This window comes from Lepisma saccharinum, chromosome 1 (assembly GCF_977018435.1).
Source record: "Lepisma saccharinum chromosome 1, izLepSacc3.1, whole genome shotgun sequence".
NCBI classification, from domain to species: Eukaryota; Metazoa; Arthropoda; class Insecta; order Zygentoma; family Lepismatidae; genus Lepisma; species Lepisma saccharinum.
Genome location: NC_139229.1, coordinates 80,929,606 through 80,954,285, shown reverse-complemented (window position 1 = coordinate 80,954,285; position 24,680 = coordinate 80,929,606). Strand labels below are relative to the sequence as shown.

Sequence of the window (24,680 nt, the reverse complement as noted above, 5' to 3'; positions counted from 1 at the left end):
GCACATGTGTCAGGCATAATTCTTGGAATTTCAAGTTCCTGGCATTTAGGCAGGTATATTTCGGCATCAGGAAACGCGAGAGATTAGTTTTTTTTGTTTGCATCCATTGTCAATAGAAGGCATTTGCCGAAAGTAATATCGAAATCGACGTCACGCAAGATCACTTTACTGAAGTCGGTGACCTGATATGGATAGACTCACTGGTAGGTGTATATATATATAATATGCATTGTCATTGACATTTGGCAGATAAACTTGGACCCTCCCCCCCCCCCCCCCCCGCCGGTACGAAGATAAACTCCGAGTTACGTCTATGCTTCAGGGTATTGTCACAGACAAAGGTAATTACCTATTACTTTCTTTTGTCTGTGGTATTGTATTGTGTTATATGGTCATATGTAAGTAGTTCTCGAACACCGCTCATATTAACCGCTTTCCTCAAACACGTGCGTTCGAGACTATTCACCCATAACCACGTAACATAATATGCGGGCCTAAGGACTCGGACAACGAGTGTGAAATTGGTGTGTGTGTATACATACATACATAGCCTATCTATTTAGGTACAGTGGTTAAAAGTCCAAATAATTCAGCATGCATCTGACATAATCTGTCATTAAAAGTTATAACTGAAATTCTATATGTAGGGGCCTCAGCGATCGAAGTGGAAATTCCGTAGCTGGAGGAAAAAGGTGTTTTATGAAAATATTCTTAACTATGATATAGCATCCCCTGCATCCCTTAGTTTGGAGAACTGGTGTTTCTTCACGATATATATACCGGATGATCCAAAAAGTCCCGGAAGGGTCACATATCGTGAGAAATACACATCGAATCGGAAAACGAAAAAATACGTGTTTAATAAGTGAAAGAAAGCTATTCAATGATATCACACTTGATTCCCCATCCGCGCCCCCTTGGGGGTGCGGTGGGGGCAACTGTGAAATTTTAAATGGAAACCACCATTTTGTATTGTAGAATCGGAAAGAGGACTTCATTCCGAGTCCAACGAGCTATCAACCAACCATCCTCCTAGCTCAATTAGGAACGGAGATATGGCAATTTTATGGCCGCCTTCCATATACTCTATTGAAAGGTCTTGACGTGCAGATTCCAAATCTTCAATCGCTTTCACTCTAGCTCAATTAGGAGCAGGGCGTCCCTTTGAATTTTTTTTGGGTTTTAGGAAATTTTCACTTTTTTTTCTCTCTTAAATTGATAGCTCGTTGGACTCGGAACGAAGTGCTCTTCCAGATTCTACAATACAAAATGGGGTTTCCATTTAAAATTTCACAGTGGGGAATCAAGTGTGATATCATTGAATAGCTTTCTTTCACTTATTAAACACGTATTTTTACGTTTTCCGATTCGATGTGTATTTCTCAAGATATATGACCGTTCTGGGACTTTTGGACCACCCGGTATGTATTTTTTTAGAACTGAGGCGATACCACTTTGAACTAAAACCCTACCGAAATCGATGCTTGAAGAAAGTAAATATTAAATGTTTAAAATATTGATTAATGTTATAAGCATCAAATTAACATTGTTTTCCTTTAAAACCTTAAAAAACATCATAATATTAAAATACAGTTTTTCACACAATGTTGGTGCAAATCAATGGAAACCTTAAGTTTTGCCTGACGTTGTGGATAATTATACTCCGGCAGTGCCGCCATTTTTGTGGACCCCGCGAATGATCCAAACCCCGAAAGAGTATAGGCGAATATAAATTGCAACCGACACATCCCATACATTGGTATCGGTATCGGCTAGCACTTAAATCTATGTGTGTTTGTTAGGAGATCCCATTTTAACGTCACCTCTTAGTATTTCAAGGTTTTAAAATTACTATGAAGGAAAATACTGTGCATGTGTGCCGTATGTTCTGATGGATTAAATAGCGTGATTGTGGAGAAGACAAGTAGTGAACTTACCCCACATCCCCCTTTCCAACATAACCTCGCTCTTCAATCAGACGGTAGCTCGTCACACTCACTCTTTCTTTCGGTGTAGAAAAAAGAGGCGAAACTTTTCCCAAACTACGTGATGCACGTTTTGCATGACCCGAAGCACGCATACCTGCTCGATGCCTTGCTCTCCGTCTCCCTCTTGACTTCCAGGCGACTGAGGCGACCGGAGCTTCCAGTTTCGGTGGCGATCCTCTCCGTGTCCCTCTGGCTCCTGTCCGTGCTGGAGGACCTCCTCTCGCGAAGAAACTTGAAGATGTCTTTGTCCTTACTCTTCACGCCGTCCAGGTCCTCCACGCTGAGTACCTTCCCGTTCACATGGAGACGGTTGAAGCTGAGGAAAGCGTGGTAGCCTAGCTTCTTGGCTTGGGTGAGGTATTCTTTCAAGATGACCCTATCCTGACGAACTTTGTCGGAGTAATCCTCGGCCAGGAAGAACCCGGTACCCTTCAGCAATCCTCTGCATCTTAAGATCTCCATCTTCTTCCTGAACAGGACCATTCTGAAGACGATTGGTTTCTTCCCTTTTCTCCTCCCCACCCTGTGCGCCTCCTCGATGTCCTTGTCGTCGATCATCAGCTTCATATTCTCCCGGATGATCGCCTTCACTTTGGCCACCGTCACGTCGGGAAGTTCCCAGTCGCCGTCTTCAGGAACGTTAAACATGATGAGGTTGTTCCTCCGTACTTGAAACTCCAAGTAGTCGATCTTCTTGTAGAGTTGAGCGTTCTTGGTCCACGGCTCCTTCCCAGTCCTAGCCTCGGTGATCTCCTCGTGCAGCTCCCTCTGCTGGAGCGCCAACGCCTGCAGCGACACCTGGACTTTCCTCACGGCCCTCTTCAGCTCCACGCCGGTCTCCTCGACCAACTTCACGACGTCCGCGATCGCAACTTTGGCCATCTTTCCTCTCCCCGTAACGCCTCCTCGACTAAATCTATGTCTCGAACATTGACTTGGCCCATTCTTGAAGCGATCGATAACTTATACAGCACCCTTGCATGCCGAACGTCAGCCCTCCTTTTCCAATCGGCATAATGTAACATTTCTGATGTATGATTCAACCTGTTTTCCACAACCAGAGATAGAGGCCACCAAACCGACCTCTCAGTACTTCCGGGTCTTGGACCGGAAAAGAAATTTAGCAACTATTCTTCGTTTTAAGTATTCTAGAACCGTCCATTTGGGCTAATGATGCAACCAACACGATATCTAATGCACAGCCTCCCGAACTAACTTGACTATTAGAATAACGACGCTTTATCGAGCAAGGTTTCTCCATAAACAACAGCAGTATCGATATTAAATGTATTTTTGTTTTAGAAATCGCACATAAAGGCGCCATTGAGGTTGATCGTTACGATAGGAAAGGGAAGGGGAAAAGATGAAACGTTGCGATAAAAATGGATGGAAAAATCACGTGTTCTTTGCAAGCACGTTTTGCCCATTTTCGTTCGGAGATTTAAGATAAAAACAGTGTTGAAAGAGAGGGACTAGATTCTGTATTGATGTATCCTCAGCACCGCTATCCTTTGAGTCTTGATGATATAATTAAACTCATTCTCTTAACCGAACGTATTCCACGCTGAGGCGTACTATATTACAAGTTAGTGTAAAGTTTATAATATTCTAGGGATGAAATATGACAGTTTTCGTGTTGATTTACAAAAACGGGACGCAATTTTCTCGTGAGCCCATGCACATTTACGTCTTTACCTTTCTGTGCTGTGCACTAGCGTAGGGAGGATTTTCTTTCCTGAGAGAGCTGGAATTCTAAGGTGGATATGACATAGATGCGTCCTAGGCAGGAGCGGGATACACTATAAACTTTAAAAAATTTCGCAATTGCCTTCGTTTTAAAAGTTTTCAAAGACCAAAATGGCAATTAGGAATCATTTTAAGTGGAAATTGCTGTTTTCATTTGAACATTTTGATCCTCTTAAAATTTCGGGAGGGGCTGTAGGCCCTTCAGCTTCCCCTTTGCATACACCAGTGGTAAAGAGAAGTGAGCATGGAGTCGGTAATAGATTAGAATATGAAACACGCATACATATTTGTACGTGTTATAATGCAGCACCGACACAAGAAAAATCAATTTAAATTTGAATATTTTATCTTGCATAATAATTATTATAAATTGCATTTGAGTGCGCCATAAATATATTTATGAAAGTTGAATAATTAAAACTATAGTAATTAATTTAACTATGTAATAACTGTTAATACTTTATTAAGGAACCATCGTCATTTCTTTACAGTCGTTAGAGACAGCAGTCAGTCATTTCTCCAGTCAATTTTTTACAGTGTAAGTTAGCCAGCCACCTGGGCGGCCAGGTTCGAATTTGAGCACACAATTTGTGGTGTCGCTCGCTTGCATCTAAACGGACGGCCATGAAATTAAGCGCGTGGTAGAAGTTCGCGCTGTTGCCACGTCGGAGCACAACCCCGTGTCTTCGGAGGTTTAAGAGAATGAAATATCTCGTTGTAGAGTTTGTCTTCGTAATCCATGTGATACAAACTGACAGTATTTGCTCGAAAGGTCAGGGAAGACACAAAAAATGTCCCGGGGAGAGGTCGGTCTGACGCTCGAACTAGGCAACGCAGCCCGGTTGACGTTGCCACACAGTGCGCGGGAACCAGCGACTTTTGTCCCGCTCTCGCTTTGCTTTTCCCACATGTGGCACCAGCGCAATTCTGCCCAGCCGCCTATTTTCATTGCCTTGCGTTTAATCGCCACTCGTTCTCATCGACGCTTTTATTATTATTATTATTATTATTATTATTCAAAAGTGTCAGAATCACGATGCCAAATAAGGCAATACAAGTGCAAGTGACTTTGCAAGCGTCAAGATCTCTTCACCTAGAGCAATCTTTTAACCATGTTCAATGTAGCCTAACGAGGCTGTGGCGACTGGAATTACGGCCAAGACAATAATCGGGTGTTTCGTTGTCTTCCCTATCAGTTTTAAATTCCTTGTAATGAGTGGTATCGTCACCCTTCATCTTGGGCGTAGGCGTTTTCACTGCCCTCATTGAGTCTCTCCGATGGCGAATTGGTAACGTCGCCGCCTTGTGGTCAATGGGCCCGGGTTCGATCCTCGGTGGAGGGATATAGTGCTTTGGATTCCTCTTTAAACTAAATCCAATTCCGGTTAGCCTATCTGTCCATACACAGTGGGTTGCAGACTGGTATTTTGCTTGTATGCATTCGGTTGCTTATGATTACGTATTATGTATGCTTTCCACTTGCAGCCGACATCCCTATTTTGCCATTGGACTTTTCCAGTTGGCGCATGCGCGTTTGTGCCAATGGTCACGACAAAAGTATACGGACTATACTTAATTTTTGGCATAAAAGCGGGGGTGATTGCTATTTACTCGTGTTAGTTGACAACATTGTTAGATTTTTATTCCTCGAGCATAGATTGATTGATTGATTGAGTTGGTGTTTTAAGTCCACTTTATGCACAGTAAGGCTAACCGGGACTGGACCTACAGTTTAAAGTGAGATCCGAACCACTTGTGCCTCCACCGGGTATCGAACCCGGGACCCCTTGATTACAAGGCGACGACGCTACCACTGCGCCATAGGGAAGGCCCGCCCGGGAATAGAGATCGCCTTCCCCGCGAAAGATAGAGGGGAGAGAATGAGAAAGAGTACTCACCAGCAAATATGAATTCGAATAGACCACCAATCGGGGAAAGACTGCACTATATCTGTCTGCCAGAAGCTTCGACTTGGTTCTTGCAAACTTTTAAGAACAACACACCAAGATCTTGTAGACCTAAATGACGCCTCCTCAGACACTGCCAGGTGCGAAGCGCCAACTCACCCGATGAAGGAGGAAGACGATGGATTCAATTTTTCTGAAAGCTGTCACGCCCCATCCTTTGGCATTAATCTCAAGAGGGAGCATTGATCGTTCAAAGCAACCGCTTGATGGTTTTTCAATAGCATGATGACAGCAGGGAAGCCTCTCCACCAATGGACAAGAAAGAACAAGGTTTCTATCCAGGCCGAGCGAAACGGGATGACGTCATGCTAAGCAAAACACTATCGGCAGCATTCAGCTCCGATCTCGAAAGCCAGAAAACAGCGGCGATGGGACTCGATGCGCTGATCACGCATCACCCAATAAAGAGCCACTTGGCAGGCCCTGGCTCTTCCAAGGGCTGTTGGGCCACCGGATTTCGTTTGTATTTTTGTATTTTGCTTTTCTGTAGAAGTAAGCATCTAATTTTGGCCACCAGGGTCGCTACTTTAGCAACTTTAAAGTTCGTTACTTTTGGTTCAATCTCTGTAGCGTTCACACATATGGACTGACAGGCACTCTGAACAACATATAGATGGTTATGTAAAACATTTGTTTCTTGAATGGAAAAAAGCAGACTGAATGGCGTGTTATAGAATTTTTCAAGGGGGAAAAGGGGGCTACATCTTTTCAGCAGTCAGTTCTATATTTTGTTAATTTTCTTGTACCTGGAGTTGTCAAAGCTTTTGACTGATTTAGTTTATTTTACTTCGCTTTTCTGCCACTTTTGGTTAAGGATGAGAGATGAGATGCATGAAGGAACAATCACAAGCACGTAGTGACGACAACACGAGCCCCACTGGCTGAGAGTACAGACGCCAGAGCCTCGCTAGTCTGTAAAGTGCTGTCCAGGCTGTGCTACGTGGATGGGAGGTTGACATTTGGCTGTCTTCGGAAGGGGTCAACCCTTACACCTTGTTGTGTCAGAGCATTGAAGAGGTTATGTTATGACGCCATCAATTCTGGTACTGGTTGACTAAATTAATAAATTGTAATTTGGTTTTCCCATTGCGTCGTCGCCTTGTAATCAAAGATCCCGGGTTCGATATCTGTTGGAGACACATTTGCATAGTGGTTTGGATCCTACTTCAAACTGTAGGTTCAGTCCCGATTAGCCTTACTGTGCATAAAGTGGACATAAAACATTAACAAGAACAATTATCCAAAATGGTTGAGATTGATGGATAGATTGTGTGCCCCCCCTACATATATGTCTCATGGCATGGTGGAATGTGTACGGTGAACTTTACCTTACCATAGACATAATATAAAAGCATTAACTTACCTTAGTTGCTATTTACATATGCGAAATATATCTTCTTTAGTGTTAAATCCATTAACGACCTTGAATTGTGCAGAAGTATGATGTTCCTGTCGCACCTCCGTTTCTTACAGAAACCTTGCACCTTGTTTCCGGTGGAAGTATTCTCCTCGAACCGTCATACAAACATGCGCGCGACAATTGAACGGGATGGAATCGATACATTTCTTTCTCTTCCTCCCCCACCTCCCTAACACACGCACATGTGATAACCTTGTTCCTCGATTTTCCAGATAGTTTCCTAAACCTACGTCATAATAACTCGTCCTTGCGGTGAGCGGAACAGAGAGTTTGGTATAGTGCAGAAGCTTTCCTACACGAAACACAGATGGCACTGGAAGACACTTCTGCCTCGATGATCAATTGAGAACTTTTCTTTATCGTGTGTCCAGTGGCGTGCCAAGAAGTTGCGGAGGGGTCATATAACATCTATGCAAAGATTTCCTAAAGAACGTCAATGGAAAAAGGCAAAATATAGACTTATGTACAGAGTGAGTGAGAAGTAACTAGGCAATACTGGTCTGGAAAACATTCCTTGCCCACCCCCCTCTGTAGGAAAGTGTCTTGTCTACACCGCCTGGAAAAAATCCTGCGAATGCGTCTGTTAGTTTTCAAGTTTCAAAACTTTTAAGGAACAGTGGACTCTTACCCCCACCCTAAATTAAAACATCCTTCTAGCAGGAACAAAGATCAACCCTCATAAAATTGGTGCAGGTAGTTGGTCAACCTTAAAGTCTGCAAATTCTATCTTATCAATAGTTTGGAAACACGTAAGCAAAAGTTTGCTCGCGCGTTGACTAATGGCCGTGTCTCGTGTCGAAAGTCCTTCAGAGTCCACGCACGCTTTTCCGCGCGAAACCAGGAAGTTTTTACTTCGCTGGACAGCCTGAAACCCTTATCTACAGGATGGCCTACTTACCGTGTACTTGCAAGTCCGGCACGTCCGGGTTCGAGTCATAGCAGGTGGTGTCGCCAGAACAGTGGAGTGTATATTTTACAGGCAAACATGGACGATTTATGAAACTGCTTGGTAGTTGAGAATTAGATCAAGAGAGGCCATAAACAAGCGTAACGATCTAGTAGGAAATATGAGGCGTGGGTGTAGTGAAAGTAAAAACAAAATCTAATACAAATTTCCACATATGTTATTGATGAATGGATGTGCTTCAGTGTTTGAAATCAGTGGTGGTAAGTCGCAAAATTCGACTGTAATTTTTCGATTAGCGTCTAAATTAATTGCAAGTGACTTAAACAAATACTCTACAAATTCGAGTTTTTTTTTAGTTCAATATCTTTCCTGTTGTTGACGATCATCTTTCTTAAAATCCTAATTTTTGCTAGACTGATTATTCGTCTATCACGTTCTGACTGAGGGTGTTTCCGAAAGGTGCAAAAAGCAGGCTTAAAGTACTGTCTTGTCGGACGTGACGTCACCAAGTGCAGTTCGAAAACGCGAATTAAACGAGCAATCGAGTCCGCAGCATGCAGCACGCATTATTGCAGACTTGTTTACTAGACTCCTGCACTTGTTGTTCACTTCTTTGAAATCATGGAAGTTTAAAATCAGTCAGATGTTGGTTGCTGCTCTATTGTGTGGAAATGTAAGCATAAGAACGTTTTAAAATGCTATAAGATTTCTACACTTTAAAAAATATGCAACTGAGTTACCACCAAAAGATGTTACACCCTAATTTTTTTAACACAACTCTTAATCGAGTGTTTCAGCCTCCATACTTGGGGTATTTTGACAGGTGTAACAAGACACCAAAGATGGTGCAAAACAGGGGGAATAAGAACCATGATTTAAAAAAAAAAACATTTTTGTTGATTTCTTTATTTAAATCTGATTTTTTTTATTTAAATCGATTTCTTTATTATTTTTAACATGCTTAAAATTGCTTGCTTGTTTATACGTAAACATGTATTTTTCTATTTCCGATACTGTAAGTACTATGGAAATGTTTCTTGAGTTTGTTAGTGGAACTTACACATATAATAATTTCAGTAACTTTTCTTCCAGTGAAACTTTGATTTGATTTGATTTGAATTCAAAATTTTGGGTGCGTCAGCACTAAGGCTATTTTGCTAGGCTAGGAGCACGCAGCACGAATAAGGACAAAACACAGGACAACACAAACAAAATTATACTGGCTATGGGGCCAGTCGCCAGAGCCTCGTTAGTCTGCAGTCCAGGGTGTACTACGTGGAAGTGAGGTTGACTATTGGGTGCACTACGTGGAAGGAGCACCCCTTACACCCCTCCAGTGAAACTAAAACATTTTGTATGTACTCTATAATTGTAACTTAAGATATTAATTGAAGTATTTTTATAGTCTTTCTACCTGAATTTTTGGAGATTTTTTAATGATAGTTCGAAAAATATCAGCTGCCATGTTTATTTACAGTGTAATGATATTGACACTTTACGATTTAACATGATTAGTATTTTGTATATTTTTCTACACAAAATGTTTGCTTTTCTTGCCCATAAAATTATTGAATTTTAAATCAAGAAAAATCCTGTGTTTACATTTCCTTTCGTATGAGCTTTACACCATCAGTACATACAAGATTTCCTTTATTTTCCTATCTTAGAGCCTAATAAACACCATTAAATGATTACGAGAGTAATGTACTTTCACCAAAAGTGTTTCTGATATCTACAAAATCCATATAAACATTATTCTATAAATTATTTATTTAGTTATTTAAATCAGCGATTTTTTTAAAAAAAATCACCTGAAATAAAATCGTGATTTAAATCAATCCACCCTGGTGCAAAGTAACCCCAATTCAGCACTGACACCAAAAGGAGTGTCCTATTATCACTATTTCTAGGGGCAACGCAGTTGCGTATTTTTTAGAGTGTATGGTGAAAAATGTGTATAACGCGGGAAAAACTGTGTTCTATCTGCTTATCATATTAAGCGCTGTAGTCGAAGTGTAATTTGAAAGATTTCCGTTTGAGGGGATAATAAACATTTTCCGAGCAGGTCTCATCTCCAGGAAACTATCAACTCGCGGCAAGCCCCGGCACCTAGCGACCTGTTGGGTGAGATGAGTCAAGGCAATTGGATAGTAAACCTTTTCCTAATCCCACAAAAATAGGCAATAGTTAGGCTGGAGACTTCAAATGAACTAACCGATCTCTAACTACAAAAAAGAGATCGGTTAGTTCATTTGAACTCTCCGGTCTAACTATTGCCTATTTTTGTGTGGAAAGATTTCAGTTTCTAGTCACTCTAAGGCTTCAAGACTGAACTACGAGATCATTCTCGAAGCATGTGTGCTTCAGGTACGGTCTTGGACCTTTCGATACGGCCATCATTTCTCGGGTTAAAATTAAATTAAACTTTCAATTTAATGCAACAGCAGCACGTTCAGTATCGAATTCCTCATGTATTTAAATGGGAGAACAGTTCCGTATTGCTTGAAGCAACTATTGTGCTGCCATCTACAATCAGCAATGCCTGACCAGCACCATTAAGCATCACTCACCTTGAAAATGCAATAGTTCCTTGAACTTACCATCGGGCCACGTCCATCTGCCTCGGGTACGCTGATGACTTTTTCCTCTTCTGTTTGGGATAGACGAGCTTCCCCTGCACGGAGACTCCTATTGGCTCCAGGACAGAGAAGGACTTGGGACGTGGATTGGAGCTCTTGGACTCCTGCCGCTTCCTGTACCTCCTCCGGGAGAGAACGGATTTCCGGGAAGATTGCGTTTTTCGGACCCGCATTTGCAGTTTCTCACTGTCCGATTCTCGAAGCCCTGCTACCACTCCCACCGGCTGCATCTCCTTTTTCATATATTTGGATCTTCCGGTGTAGGGTTTGTCGTTGGATGACTCGTCAGACTCTTTGGACACTGAGCTTTGCCGCTTGAAACGGTCGACGTCCAGCTCGACGATCGAGTCGTCGTCGGCGTACTTGGATCCGCCGACGTCGTCAACGTTCTGTTGAGAGTCTGCTACGGGAGTGGTTTCTTCGGGATAGGCAGAGGGGACTTGCAGAAGATCCATCCGTGCCTTCTGCTGCAGCGCCGGCAGCGGTTGTTCGTCAAAAGACGATTGTCGACGCGGAGTTTCCTTCGGGGGGTCAAGAGGAGTCTGCGTCTGGACCATTGCGGTCCGCACCTCTATCGGAGGCAGGGAGAAAGACCCTTGAGACTTCGTCTCCTCAACCTCCTCGTCTTTTTTCTCTCGTTTCTCGTTCTCGGACGCGAAGCTCTCCACGTCTTCCAAGGCCTCTTCTTCCCTCGGTTCCAGGGACAGTCGCTCGGAGGCTGGGAGGGCCCCAATGACCTTCGGCGCCTCTTTGGCGTTGTCACCATTGTCTTTGTCGTTCTTCGGGTCCTTCCATATGACGTACCGCCGGCTGGCTATGATCTTCACGTCGAACTCTGGGACTGGCTGCTGTTTGGATAACTGCATGATCGCCGGACACTGCAAAGAGAAAATAATCTTCATCATTTTAAGCCCAACAATCTCTTTCTACACTCTGAATAGAGAGAGAGAGAGAGAGAGAGAGAGAGAGAGAGAGAGAGAGAGAGAGGGGGGGGAGAATCTTTCTTCTTTCTCTCTTTCCTGCTCTTTCTCCTCCTTTCTCCCTATCTCCTTTCTCTCCGTCTCTCCATTCTGCTCTTTGCCTCTCTCTCTCTACCTCTCTCTCTCTCTGAAAGAGGAGATGAGAGAGAGAGAGAGAGAGAGAGAGAGAGAGAGAGATGTTAGAGACAGAGATATGAAAGAAAGAGGGAGAGTCCTATCTCTCTGTTTCTCTGTTCCAGAGAAAGTCTCTCTTTTTCATTCTCTTCTACCTCTCTCTCTTTCTCCCAAGTTTACTTCACTTTTCTGCCACTTTTGGCGAACCTTCGTGGCGGAGTGGTTAGCTACGAAGCAAGGGATCCCTAGTTCTAATCCCGACCTAGGCATGAGTGTTCTTTTTGAGTCCCTTCAACTACAGGAAATAACAAAAACCTTAAATCTGCCACTTTGGTTAATCGCGAATATGAAAGGTGACAAAATGAAATGAATGAAAAGTTTATCACAAACACACAGAGGATTATTCTGGCCGTGTGTCCAGACACCAGAGCCTCGTTAGTATGTAAAATGTCCTGTTCATGTGTACTTGTGATTGTCCTTCATCTTCATCTTCGCGATTAGCCAAAGGGGCAGAAAAGTGAAGTAAAATAAATTCACATGATAAAGGTTTATAATCAAGGGAAGCATAGTTCGGTTCCTCGTGAGAGCTCATATTTCAGTTCTGATAGCTTCAATGTATAAATTGAACCTCTAATATTACATGAAGATTCTCCGTAAGATGGGAATGCAAAGCAACCATATCGAATTAGATTGCTGGGACATGATAAAATTTGCTAGGTAATACAGATCAACATTCCCGCTGCTATAAATAATTCAACAATTCACGAACTGATGGCACGATGCGGAAAATAGATCCTGTGGTCCTGAAAATAACATCCATCTTCCATTTGCCTTCACGCTTCGAGCTCAAATGAAAAAGTAGGCTTGAATACACGTTCAAGGACAAGCATGGCCTGCTGGGAGATTATTTCTGAAGCACTTTCGTGCGGCTCCTACTGTTAATTGTGGCAGGAGAGAATTTGAAAATATAATCCATATTTAGCCCGGGTTTGTTTCTAACCGCTTATTACCGCTGAGGTAAATCTTGGAATATCTTTATTTTATGGTTCTTCCTTCTGGTAAAATTCCCCACAACTTCCTCTTTAATTAATCATAGAGACGTATTTAAGAAGCATACTTCAAAGTTTCCACTCGAACAGAATTTCGTAACCGCTAGTAAATTAGAGAGAGTTACCTTTATTTTACAGCCTGACCCAGGAATCGCAAACACCTTAAAAGTAAATATGATTTGAATCACGGTATTAAATAAGAAATGTCTTGACCGCAACGAATGTTACGTAAATTAATTACATATCAAGAGAAATGCAAACACATGCATGACGTACAGTCACGGACACTTCTGGGTTGTAGCGATTCCATTGAAAGTAAACGTCCGGAAGGGAGGCAGGGGGGGAGGGCACGCCCCGCCTGAAAATTACTGTCCACGTATAAAGTATATATTCACAGAATTTCATTTCAGTCACAGTAATTTTTGTTTATTATATGGATGTTGAAGGAACATAATTTCGACTGTTTTTTGAGGGGTCATCGCTATTATGGGGGAAAAGTTCTCATTTAACCCTCATTGAAAAAAAAACAACTTTGCTTTCCCCTCCATGAAGAAAATTCTGCGGACATCCTGAAGTGACCGTGACTACAATTGTAACGCTTTCGTAAAAACTGAGGCCGTGTAAGCCGTTCATAACCACAAAGGGTTTAGCCTCCAGAACCTTTTGAGCGTACAGGCACTTGCGTACGCATGATTTTTTTTTTTTTAAGCTAGAGTTGTAAATGTGGATATCACATAGCTGTGATTTAGATAGGGTAGGATACGCTATAAAACATTCAGAGGTTGACAGGAAATCATGCCGTAAGAGTAGTAGCTGTAGACTTCAAAGTTCATAGCCCGTTCACACTGTCTCCCGGCCCTCACCCACAGCGCAAAACTGTTAATTTGACAAAATCCTGTTTCCCTGCTGGCCGCTTCTGTGGGGAGGGATTCTAAGGTTGCCATTGTTGCCCAAACATGTGGTAGCGGTAGGCCTAACCTTCGCTTTAAAAGTTATTGAGAGACAAAAATGTTAGCGTGGGTCACTTTAAGGCGAGTTGTATTTACAACATTGGCGTCTTTCCGAGTGCTTTACTGCTTTCGTTTCAAATTTTGATTTCTTAAAATTTCTGGAGGAGCTGTAGCCCCATCAGCCTCATGCATACGCCAGTGTCTGCAGGAATGCAGTTGAAAATTTTTAGTATGGCTTCTTACCCTTTACACTTCAGTTGCATATTTGAGATTCGAGTCGGCAAGATAAACTCAACATCAAATATTTTTCGAAGCAGAAAACGTGACAGTTTAATTTTGCGTATCAACGAAACTATCACCTAGTCTCTTGAACATGCAGACGTTTAGGCAAACCGTGCCATTAATTTCGTTGCCTATTGTTAGCAAACTTTGACTTGAATATTTTTAGCAAGGTAAAGGAATGAGTGGATGTAATTCATTATCGCGATAACGAACCTTACTTACTCTCTAGTCTATTTTTCCCTAAACAGAGAACGTAAGAAAATATAGATGTGGAATATTATCAGCGTCATTTGGCGAAGACTTTTTAAGCCCAGCAACTTGCCTTTTACGATTACGACTTTGCATATATGACAGCCTAGATAAGCAGCTCAGAAGGCACGCAAGAAATTGCGTCTCTGGAGTCTCAAAATAAATCTAGCAAGTAATCAGGAGGCTAAAGGTCAACGTGAAATATGCAAAGAAATTACTTGCTTTACCTTTACTGATTTCATCTTTATTTCTCTTTCCCTACTTACGTTTCCTTTCAATATATCCTCTTCTCTTAGTGCTCCCTTCTGCTTTAATCTTGCTTGTTATAATATCTATTGAATTATTAATAGAAGCTCAAGTAGATGTGTAACACTTCCAGTTTCTTCCTTTTCCCCTAACTTCCTTTTTTCCCCTCTCTTCCCTATCTTTCTCTTTATTTCCCCCTATTTCCCCTATCCCTCTTTTTCTCTTTATTATTTATCTGTATTATTATTATTTCTTTTTCTCTTTATTGTTTCCCTTTGTCTTATTTCCACCTTTCTCTTTATTATTTCCCTTTCTCTTTATTATTTCCTCTTTTTCTTTATTATTTCCCCTTTCTTTATTTCTCCTTTCTCTTTATTTCCTCTTTATCTTCATTTCCCCTTTCTCTTTATTTTTTCCCCTTTCTCTTTATTATTCCATCTTTCTCTTAATTATTCCACCTTTCTCTTTATTTTCCTTTCTCTTTATTATTTCCGTTTGTCTTATTTCCCCCCTTTCTCTTTATTATTTCGAACCCCATCTCTTGTTTATGTTCCCCCTTTATTTCCTCTTCCTCTTTTTATTTCCCCTCTTCCTCTTTTTTATTTTCCCTCTTCCTCTTTTTTATTTTCCCTCATCTTATTTATTTCCCCTTTTCTTATTTATTTCCCCTCTTCCTATTTTTATTCTCCCACTTTTTTATTTTCCCTGTCTCCTTTTTTTAAGTTTCAATCTCTTATATATTATTTTCTAGTTTCTTTCTCTTCCTCTTTTTTATTCTGTCTTTTATTTAGTTCCGTCTCATCTCTCTATATTTGAACTGTCTTTATTTTTAATTTAATTTTCATATTTTCTTTTTCCAAATCTCTTCGGCTTTTCTTATTCCAACCCTCTCGATCTTTACCCCTTCTCTTCCCCTCTGCTTCTTCCTTTCCTCTTATTTATTCTCCTTTTTCTCTATTTAATTTTTAATTCCGTCTTCCTTTTTCCTATGTCTGTTCTTGTTTCACTTTCTCCCCCCCCCTTTCTCGGAACTCCTGGATGTCCTATTCCCTGCACGCACGCTTGTCGCGTGACGTAACCTATAAGCACATTCAGATACGGTCGTCAGTTGCCACCTCTTTGTTTACAGAGCCAGAATATCAATGAGCAACTTGGCCAGGCAATTATTCTAATTTCGCAAACTGCTGGAATCGTCCTTGCTTCAATGCCGCTGCCCTCCCCACCTCCGTCAGCAATGGACGGTTCTAATTGACTTAACGTGTACATATCTCCTCCTGGCGCGCGTCTCCAACAAATCACGCACTGCCCTGCTTGACCACTGAGAAGTTGGAGACTCAGAGCCTCGAGACGGCGAGATAAAGTTACGCTTTTCTTAGCTTGCGTGAGACTGGATCTGAACTTTTTAACAGCATGCGTTAACTAAGCATGGTCATATTTTGAATCTTAGACTGACTTTGGCCTTGAACAATGAACGTTGAATCATTAGAAACGTTACTTTTAAAATTATTATTTTCCAAAACCAGTCAACTAGGATTATGAAACTTTATTCCATTCTGATATGTTGTAGAGCAATCAGCAGAATGGTAGCGTGATTAAAATTCAGTTGTCTTTATATTTTTGAAAATTGGAAACACATTCGGGCTAAGTCTACAATCTAATGAAGAAGGTCTTGTTATTGAGTGATATATTAGTGACAAGAAGTAGGTGGAAAATAACATTATTGTAATTATCGACTTTTAAAGTTTTGCTCCGATTTGAAAGGGGTGACATTTTGATAAGTCAATCTCACTTCCACTGGTAACACTGCTGAGCCTTGTTGCCATGTTAATAAAACATTACAATGCTGAGCAAGACAAACTTTTATAGTATAAAAAAATATACAGTACACTAAAAACGTAATTTTCCCCCCTCTAACAGGGTCTTCTTCAGACGAATATTCACGATAATGATGATTTGTTTTAATTGTGAATCTTCGTCTGAAGAAGACCCTGTTAGAGGGTGGAAACGTTACGTCTTTAGTGTATATTTTTTATACTATAAAAGTTTGCCTTTGTCAGCATTTTAATGATTTACTCACTTCCGCGTAGTACACCCCGATCACGGCAATGTTGCAGGCTAACGAGGCTCTGGCGACAAGACTCGCAGCCAGTATAATTCTCTGTATGGCTTGTGTTGTCTTGTCCGTATGTGTTTGTGATTGCCCCTTCATCCACTTTAGATTATCATCAGTCATCTCCATCGTCACGACTAGCCAAAAGTGGTAGAAATGCGACGTTAAGTAATCTAAATATATATTTTTTAAATCAAAGTTTTGCTCCGTAAATGTTTCCCCCGTAGTTTGAGAAAGAAAAGTTTGAACATACCTTTCACAATCTTTCTATCTAGGTGTAAGAGGTGAGCTCATTGGAGAACCACGTAATCTTCCAAATAGTGCACCGTAGAAACTAGGGATCTGCAGACTAACCAGGCTATGGTACCTTGAACTACAGCTACAGGAGGTGTGGTGTGTTTTGTCATGCCTGCTGAGGGCCCATGTGCAGCCTCGGCTTTTATATTTAGTCCTCGTAGTTAAATGGCTATTAGTGTTGATAAAGTGTTCTATTCGCCGAATGAATGAAGCCATTATTAACAAATACAGGTGGCTTGCGAGAAAACCCATTTCTGCAGAAATCTTGCTCGTAGCAATATAGTGCATGTCATAAGTCGAACCATTCATCGTAGCTACAGCGAGGTTGCTATACCTCATACTCGTAATGAACTGTGCAGCTATGGCCAATATACTTTCTTTCAAGATAATAGCGAACTACTTCTCAGAAGTCACGTGATTGTGTTTCTATTAACTTCGTTGTTGCAGTGGATGGAGAATAGGTGTATTTTACTTGCGTGAGAATTTCAACTCGTTGGTAATTTGCATTAATCAAGAGTCGGCTCGCTCTTGAGCCACCCTGTGTCGGAAAGACGTCATTAATTCTTAGCTGAAGTGGCTCTCCATGAATATTAAACCTTCTCTCAACATCGGGCGCTGCAATTAATCACAGAACAGAGATCGCATCAGGCTATTTACACAAAGAACTTGTATTGCTTTCTTATATGCTCTTTGTGCTGAATTCTGAACACCTCTCTCTTTATTTATCTTTTCTTAGTTTCTTCTGTTTTTCCTTATTTTTCTGTTTTCTTTCTTTTTTGTTTTTCTGTTTTTGTTTCTCTTTTTCTCATTATTTTTTCCTCTTTCTCTTTCCTTTGTTTCTTTTTCTTTTCTTTTTCTCTTTCTCTTTTATTTCCCCATTTTCCTTTTCTTTTCCTTTTCTCTTTCTCTTTTCTTTCTTTCCTTTTTCTTCCTCTTTCTTCTGTTCTCTTTTTCTCTATCATTTTATTGCTCTCTTCTTTCTCTTTTCTTTTTCTCCTATCTTTTCGCTTTTCTTTTTTTCTTTTCATTTCTTTCTTTCCTGTTTTACTCTTTTATTTCTTTCCTCTTTCTTCTCTTCCTCTCTTTTCTTTCGTTTTTTCTTTCTCTTCCTCTCTTTTTCTATTTTCTTCCCTTTCTCTTTTTCTTCCCTCTTTGTCTTTTCTTTTTCCATTTTCTCCTTCTCTTTCTTTTCTTTCTTTTCTTTCTTTCCTTTTCTTCCTCTTCTTCCTCTTTCTTCCCTTCTTTTTCTCTTTTCTTCCCTTTCTCTTTTTCTTCTTTCTATCTTCTTTTTCTTTTCTTTTTCTCTTTCTATCTCAGAAACAAGAGAAAATAATTTAGGTGGCCCCCATGGCGAACTGGTTAAGCACATCGCGCTAAGACGCCACGGGTCCCGGGTTCGAATCCCAGCCTTACCATGGATGTTTGTGAGTGTCTATTTATCAATTTCATCATATCATCACTCACCCTCATCTTCGCAGATTAGCCAAAAGTGGCACAAAAGGCGAAAGTACAATAAAGCAAATCAATTAACAGGGGAGAATAGAACCCATGTAAAGTGAATCTGTTTCCAAGTTCATTACTCTTAAATTTCACAGTACGCAGTCGGGATCGGCATAAAAACAAAGTAGTGTACAAGTTGTGCAGATTAATTTTGGGAAGGAATTTTAAAAATTGTCATCTACTATCCCAAGCTGTGCACTGACAACGTAATATTAATTATGTTACTGGTAGATTAGCAAGCTTAAACTCAAGAATATCATAAGGTTCAAGCTAATATTTAAAAGATCTATGCTTCTTGTTACACAGATATTATTAGAATAATTAAATTAAGAAGACTTGGATGGGCAGGCCATGTGGCATCCGTTGAGTTGGATCTAAAGCAAATCGGTAAGGATGGTAGTTTGAATTGATCATTCCCAGGACTGAGGACAAATGGGAAGACTTGAGTTTGCTGCGACAATAAAACCCGGCTTAGGATTGTCAATGTTGAAATAGAATTGAGAGCTTGTGTTATGTAATATCTATCCAAGATGAGCCAGCAGTTTATAGCCAAATGTACGAACCACAAAACCAATATCGAATCGAAGATGATGTTCCATTCAGAATTCGCTTTCTAGAATCGCAGTTGAATAACCAAATATCCACATCCTCAACCGAATCAAAAGTATTCAGAACTCTACCATATATGTGCGGGAAATCTATATTCTTGAGACTCTTTCAAGGCTTCACAAGCAACAAGAGCTAGTATGTTAGTACAGGCTCTCATCGGGCACAAATTTAATATGCTGGCCTCCGTGGCGGAGTGGTTAACACACCGCGCTACGATGCCAGGGGTCCTGGGTTCGAATCCCGGCTTGGGTATGTGTTCTTTGTGTGTTCCTTCATCACTTTCATCATATCATCACTCATCCTCAACTTTGCGATTAGCCAAAAGTGGCAGAAATGCAAAGTAATACAAACCAAATCAATCAATCAAAACAAATATATTATGCCTAATTGTAGGAAATCACTGAAACTCATTAATAACATTCTAAGCTGCAAATGATTCAGAAGAATGTGATAGGTTTTACACAAACATACAAACACCAATCATATAATTTTATTCTTGTAACTTTTTTTAAAAAAAATGTTATATATTTTAAATATAACCATTTACTAATGGCTTGTTGCATACATCTAACTATACGGTATTCCTAAACCCGAAGGTTTATTCCCGCAGAAACACATTCTGGGTAAGATCAGTCCACTCTTGACCATCCTTACCAATTTACTTCAGACCCATCCTAATATTGTCATTCTATCTTAGGTTTGGCCTTCCCACAGGTATCTTACCATCCGGCTTTCCAACAAGAACCATGTAATCTTCTCTATCCCATGGGTGCAACATAACCTTCCCACAGAAGTCTCCTTGGTTTAAATATTCTAATAATATCAGGGGATGAATACAGATTATGCAGTTCAGCATTATGTAAGAATATTCACTCACTTCTTGTTTCATCTCTTAGGTCCAAATATCTTTACGATTTTACTTTCAAAAACTCTTATGTTCATCTTGTTTTATATAGTCTTCTAAATACTATAATACATTGTAGATGGTTAAGTGGAAGAAAGGCTCCACTGAAAACTAGGTGAAATCAATAACAGAAAGAAGCGTTCTACGACGGGATCTTCAAGAGATTACGACATCATTCTAACGCGTTAAGAATCACGTGAACTCTTCGCATTTCATGCAGTCGTGCTAGCACATGGAAGTAATTACACTGTATGTCACGTGTAAAATTCAAATTACGAAACACTTAGAACAAAATAAAGGAGAAGGAACAGATTATGATGCTGTTGAAAACAATCTTTAAAGTACGTACGTACACAGGGAGATGGGGAGGAGCAGTGTTTTATTGTGCAAGACATCCCGATGAACAGAACATTGTATGAAATGCAAATAGATAAGAACAGAATGTAAAATCTTCTGTGACTTGCACAAACTTCATTTATGTACGAAATGTATTACATTTATTCTGTATTTGACACAAATACAATACTGGACATTTGGGGCTCTTTGATTTTATTTAATTGGGGCATTATATAGATTCTGTCCTAAATTTCCTTATTGCATAAAACCTTAAAATGTTCTTTCTGCAGGTGCGTCAACTTCAACCTGCGCTAATTAACATAAAAAACAACTTCGCCCTTCTCCATCCCATCTGGGGGACAACGACTTTGATCTTGAAGGTATTTTTTTTTAAGTGCACATACTCTATCACAGTGGTTCTCAAACTGTGGTACGCGTACCCCCAGGGGTACATGAACGACTTGAAGGGGGTACGCGATCAGCTCGGAAGAGAAATGTCGAGAATAACCACACCACAACATTTTTGCTGAGGTGTGTAGAGCAGACTTCATTGTCTCAGACTTCATAGCTTTAACACTCAACAGGAAAATAAGGCTGATTTTGTCACTGACACTCTTATCTTTGTTTCATATATTTTGAAATATAATATCCGTTCGAAATCTATAATAGACTAAATTTGGAGCCGAATCTCCGCTTTAAAGTTTCAAGTGCACAACCGGAGATCAAGCAACTGTGTCAGGCTATGCAGGCACATCCTTCTCACTAGAAACCCTGACGATTTACAATAAAAAGTCCGAAATTGTGCTTGACAGTTTGTTTAAAACTAATTCTTGTTCTTTTTTTCCCCAAGAACTCCGGAAAAATATGTGAAAATTAAAGTTTTATTTTTTACATCTTAGCATACATGTATTTCACATTTTTATTCCTGTAACTAATCATAAGGATTGTAAACGTAGGAACACCCAATAAAATAATAAACGTAGGATTCTAATGTTTGTTTACCATCTTTCCACATACAGCCCGAATGTAATTTTGCTCGATAGCAGATACACGCCTCCAACATATAAAAAACACCCCTATGACCTATGGTGGGGGTACATTAGACGCTTTGTAACGACTAAAGGGTAAAAAAGGTAAAAAGGTAAAGTGTTCCCCTGTGCATAGCACCACGCCATGAAGGCGTATAGGGGGTGTGGGGGTAACGCCCCACACTTTCTTGATCCGGTCGTGAGTGGGGGTGATGTGATCAGCATCACGCCCCTGACCGCCTTTACCCCCCAGGGTTTCCCCCAGGTACCCATGTTATTCGACGCTGGGTAGGCGCCGGGGCCGCTTCCACCGTTAGAAAAGTTCCCGGATTTGAACCGGCCGGGGATCGAACCCGGGACCTTGAGCATGGTAGTCAGACGCGTTACCGACTGAGCCACCGCGGCCACCCACGACTAAAGGGTACAATAAGAAAAAGTTTGAGAACCACTGCACTATCAGATTTCATTCTTGCAATTTGTCACGTTCTATCCAATCCTTAAAGTTATGCAACCCAACTTACACTAAACTTATTTTGGCTGCATACGGAACAGGCGTTTGAAATCACAAAATTTTGAAAAAATTACATTTTGTTTGGAATTTCCTTCTTTCAAGGGTATCATATGGTTTGCCTTCGCTGTTGTCTTGAGCCTATTTTCTATTAGAGATATCTAGGCAACAGTAAAAGCAAGCCACACGAAGATTCACTTGGATGCTCTAGAAGGAATTATATTTGAGTGTGACTAATCTAGTTTTAACGCAGATTTTCACAATTTTTACAATACTTGAGATCCTCCTAAGACATCTGAGATGTGTCCATTAGCATGCTCGAACAAGCGTAGTTGTTTGAAATTTAAAAAATGAAAATTACCTGGTTTTCGCAAGAAACACTTATCAACGACCGATACAGTAGTTTCCAGGGTACATCTGAATAAACTGGATATTTAGGGTTTCCTTAACCTGATAGTGTAGCGTGATAGAACAATACTTCTCACACAGTATATGTCGAGAGGGGAAAGACACATGGTCAAGCAGGGACGTACTTAGTATTTCATCTGGAAAAAAATATTTTACATGCGCCGAATATTGTGTACCCCCCAAATCCCGTGTCACGAACGTCTCGTTGATGGCCAGGACCTGCTAAGCGACTTTTCGCTGAGAGATGCTTAGTAGTGCGTCGAGTCCCATCGCAGCTGTTTTTCTGCCTTTCTAGACCGAGGCCCATTATTTCTGCCAAGTAGCTCCATGATTATCCTCCAGATGGTGCGTGAACACCAAAATATTGGAGATTCCATCGGAAATCGAATTCCGGACCGCGTCCACGCACCTCAAAATTTTATGTTCAGAGTAGTATAATTTAAATTGTAATGAAGTGAAATGTAATAGTTTTTTGTGGATATACTGGTAACTCAAGCCACAGAGTCCTTCCTAAACACACAGTGAATGAGTTTTTAAAGTCCACGTTATGCACAGTTAGATTAATCAGGACTTGGCCCACAGTTTAACGTGGGATCCAAACCACTGGGTATAGAACCCAGGATCCCTTTATTACAAGTCGATAACGTACGCACTACACCATCGGGAGGCCTGAAGTTTACTTTTGTGAATGTCCGTTGATCTTGATCACAACCATGCAAAAGCTTCAAATGCCATAATTATTCATGAAAAAAAAATATTAAAACTTGTATGAAGTTATTCACAGAATCTTAGAAAATGTGTAGACTAGCACCCACAGTTACATCAAATGAAAGTAATATTAATGCACCGTTAATCGTTAATTTCCACGTGGACTTTCTATGAAGGAAAGCTAAAAATATATTGGAAAAGGAGAAAGAATTTAAGAGGTTCGTGCAGCTAACGGCCAAGAAAACGTCATCGTCTCAGAAATATCCAATCCATCACCCACGATTTCACATTCTTTTCGATTCGTCCAAGGTTACGAAAACCAATGCAGAAATTTTGGAAACAGCTTCGTACGCGTTATGCGTGGTGAGTTTTGTGTTTATTGTGCAGTGTTTAATTCTGGTAGTGTTTTTCTTAAAATTTGTGTGGATGTTAAGTTTGATGCGTTAGTTTGAAATTGTGTTTACCAGCTCTGTATGCATGTGGTGGTTGTAAAAAGTGCGTATTTTGATCGTGACTGTTACGGTGCATTTCTATCTCGCGGACCTTGACTCGTCGTGTGCATTGTTTAAGCGGCAGAAGACACAGACAATCGCGATGCGCAAGGTCAGCTGGGCCTTTGCCTTGATCGTGAAACTTTAGCGAGCGTGAATGCGAAATTGCTTTTACTTCCCAAACAAGAGAAAGCGAAAAAATACTCACATGACAACCGGGTCTGGACGGCCGACAGCAATATCCTATGCTGCACGCATGGAAGAGGCACACTGTATGCAACGCACATGGTTTCTCGAAGAAAAACACCGCACCGGGAGAGTGACGCCTTCCCTCCATGGCAACCACGTTCTTGCGAGAAAAAAATCACGTGACTTCGCTTGGATCGATTTTAACCCGCGGCACCGCCGTCACTGCGGATGCGGGAGGGTTCATCTCGACGCGATTCGAACCCGCGATCTCCAGACAATGATGTCTTGCATCCCAGCTTCCCTCGAACCTTCTGGCCATCTGGTACTTTTCTATCTCGGGTTCAAGCTTACGTCATTCGTTTTTATCTTATCTGCACGCAACGGTGCTTATTTCAGGACCTAATTGTTCTCTCGCGTCTAGAGACGTGGCGCTAATCTTCTCTTTGATCTAGTCACCTCGAGCTCTCTCTTCGACCTTGAAGGCAAACACAAGTGGCTGTCAGTTCTCTTCTTGCACCTTGGAAATTTCTCGCGCTCAATCATCAGGCGAAAGTCTCCGACTTGAGATTTCCAACACAAGAAGTTAAGACAAACTTTCCACGAACTCTGACAATTACCTGAAAGTTCTCAAGCAACTCGGTAACCATCCAAAAAAACTTAATTCGTTCTGCCCTGAATATACAGTTAGTTATGCCTACAGAACTTCCTGGCGGAGTGGATAGCACAGTGCGCTTCTACTCCAGAGGTCCCGGATTCCTATCCCGGCCTGGGCATGTATGTCCATTGAGTACCTTCATCAATTTCATCATATCATCATTCCCCCTCGTGATGAGCCAAAAGTGGCAGAAAAGCGATGTAAATAAACCAAATCTATCAAGTTATTCGAACCGCAAGAGTAAATAGATCAATCATTACAAGACATTTTGATTTGATTTGATTTAGTTTATTTTACTTCGCGTTTTGTGCCTCTTGGCTAATTTGCGAAGATGGGGATGAGTGATGAAATGATGAAATTGATGAATGGACATTCACAAACAACCAAGCCCGACCGGGAT

The 24,680-nt window shown here is 40.9% G+C and overlaps 1 protein-coding gene across 2 annotated transcripts in view; it reads right to left on the bottom strand.

Annotated features, from left to right (window-relative positions):
* LOC145983619 (uncharacterized) overlaps positions 1-24,680 on the bottom strand; it is a 78,419-nt gene that overhangs the window by 42,827 nt on the left and 10,912 nt on the right. Inside the window, exons 1-2 of one of the 2 annotated variants that reach the window (XM_083116690.1) lie at positions 23,645-23,927; positions 10,629-11,545 (exon numbers count right to left, since the gene is read on the bottom strand). In XM_083116690.1, coding sequence (XP_082972816.1) covers positions 10,629-11,545; positions 23,645-23,773 — 1,046 coding nt within the window. In that variant the 5' untranslated portion in view covers positions 23,774-23,927. Of the gene's footprint in view, positions 1-10,628; positions 11,546-23,644; positions 23,928-24,680 lie in introns of those variants that run through there. The other variant, XM_083116684.1, reaches the window with a different exon arrangement.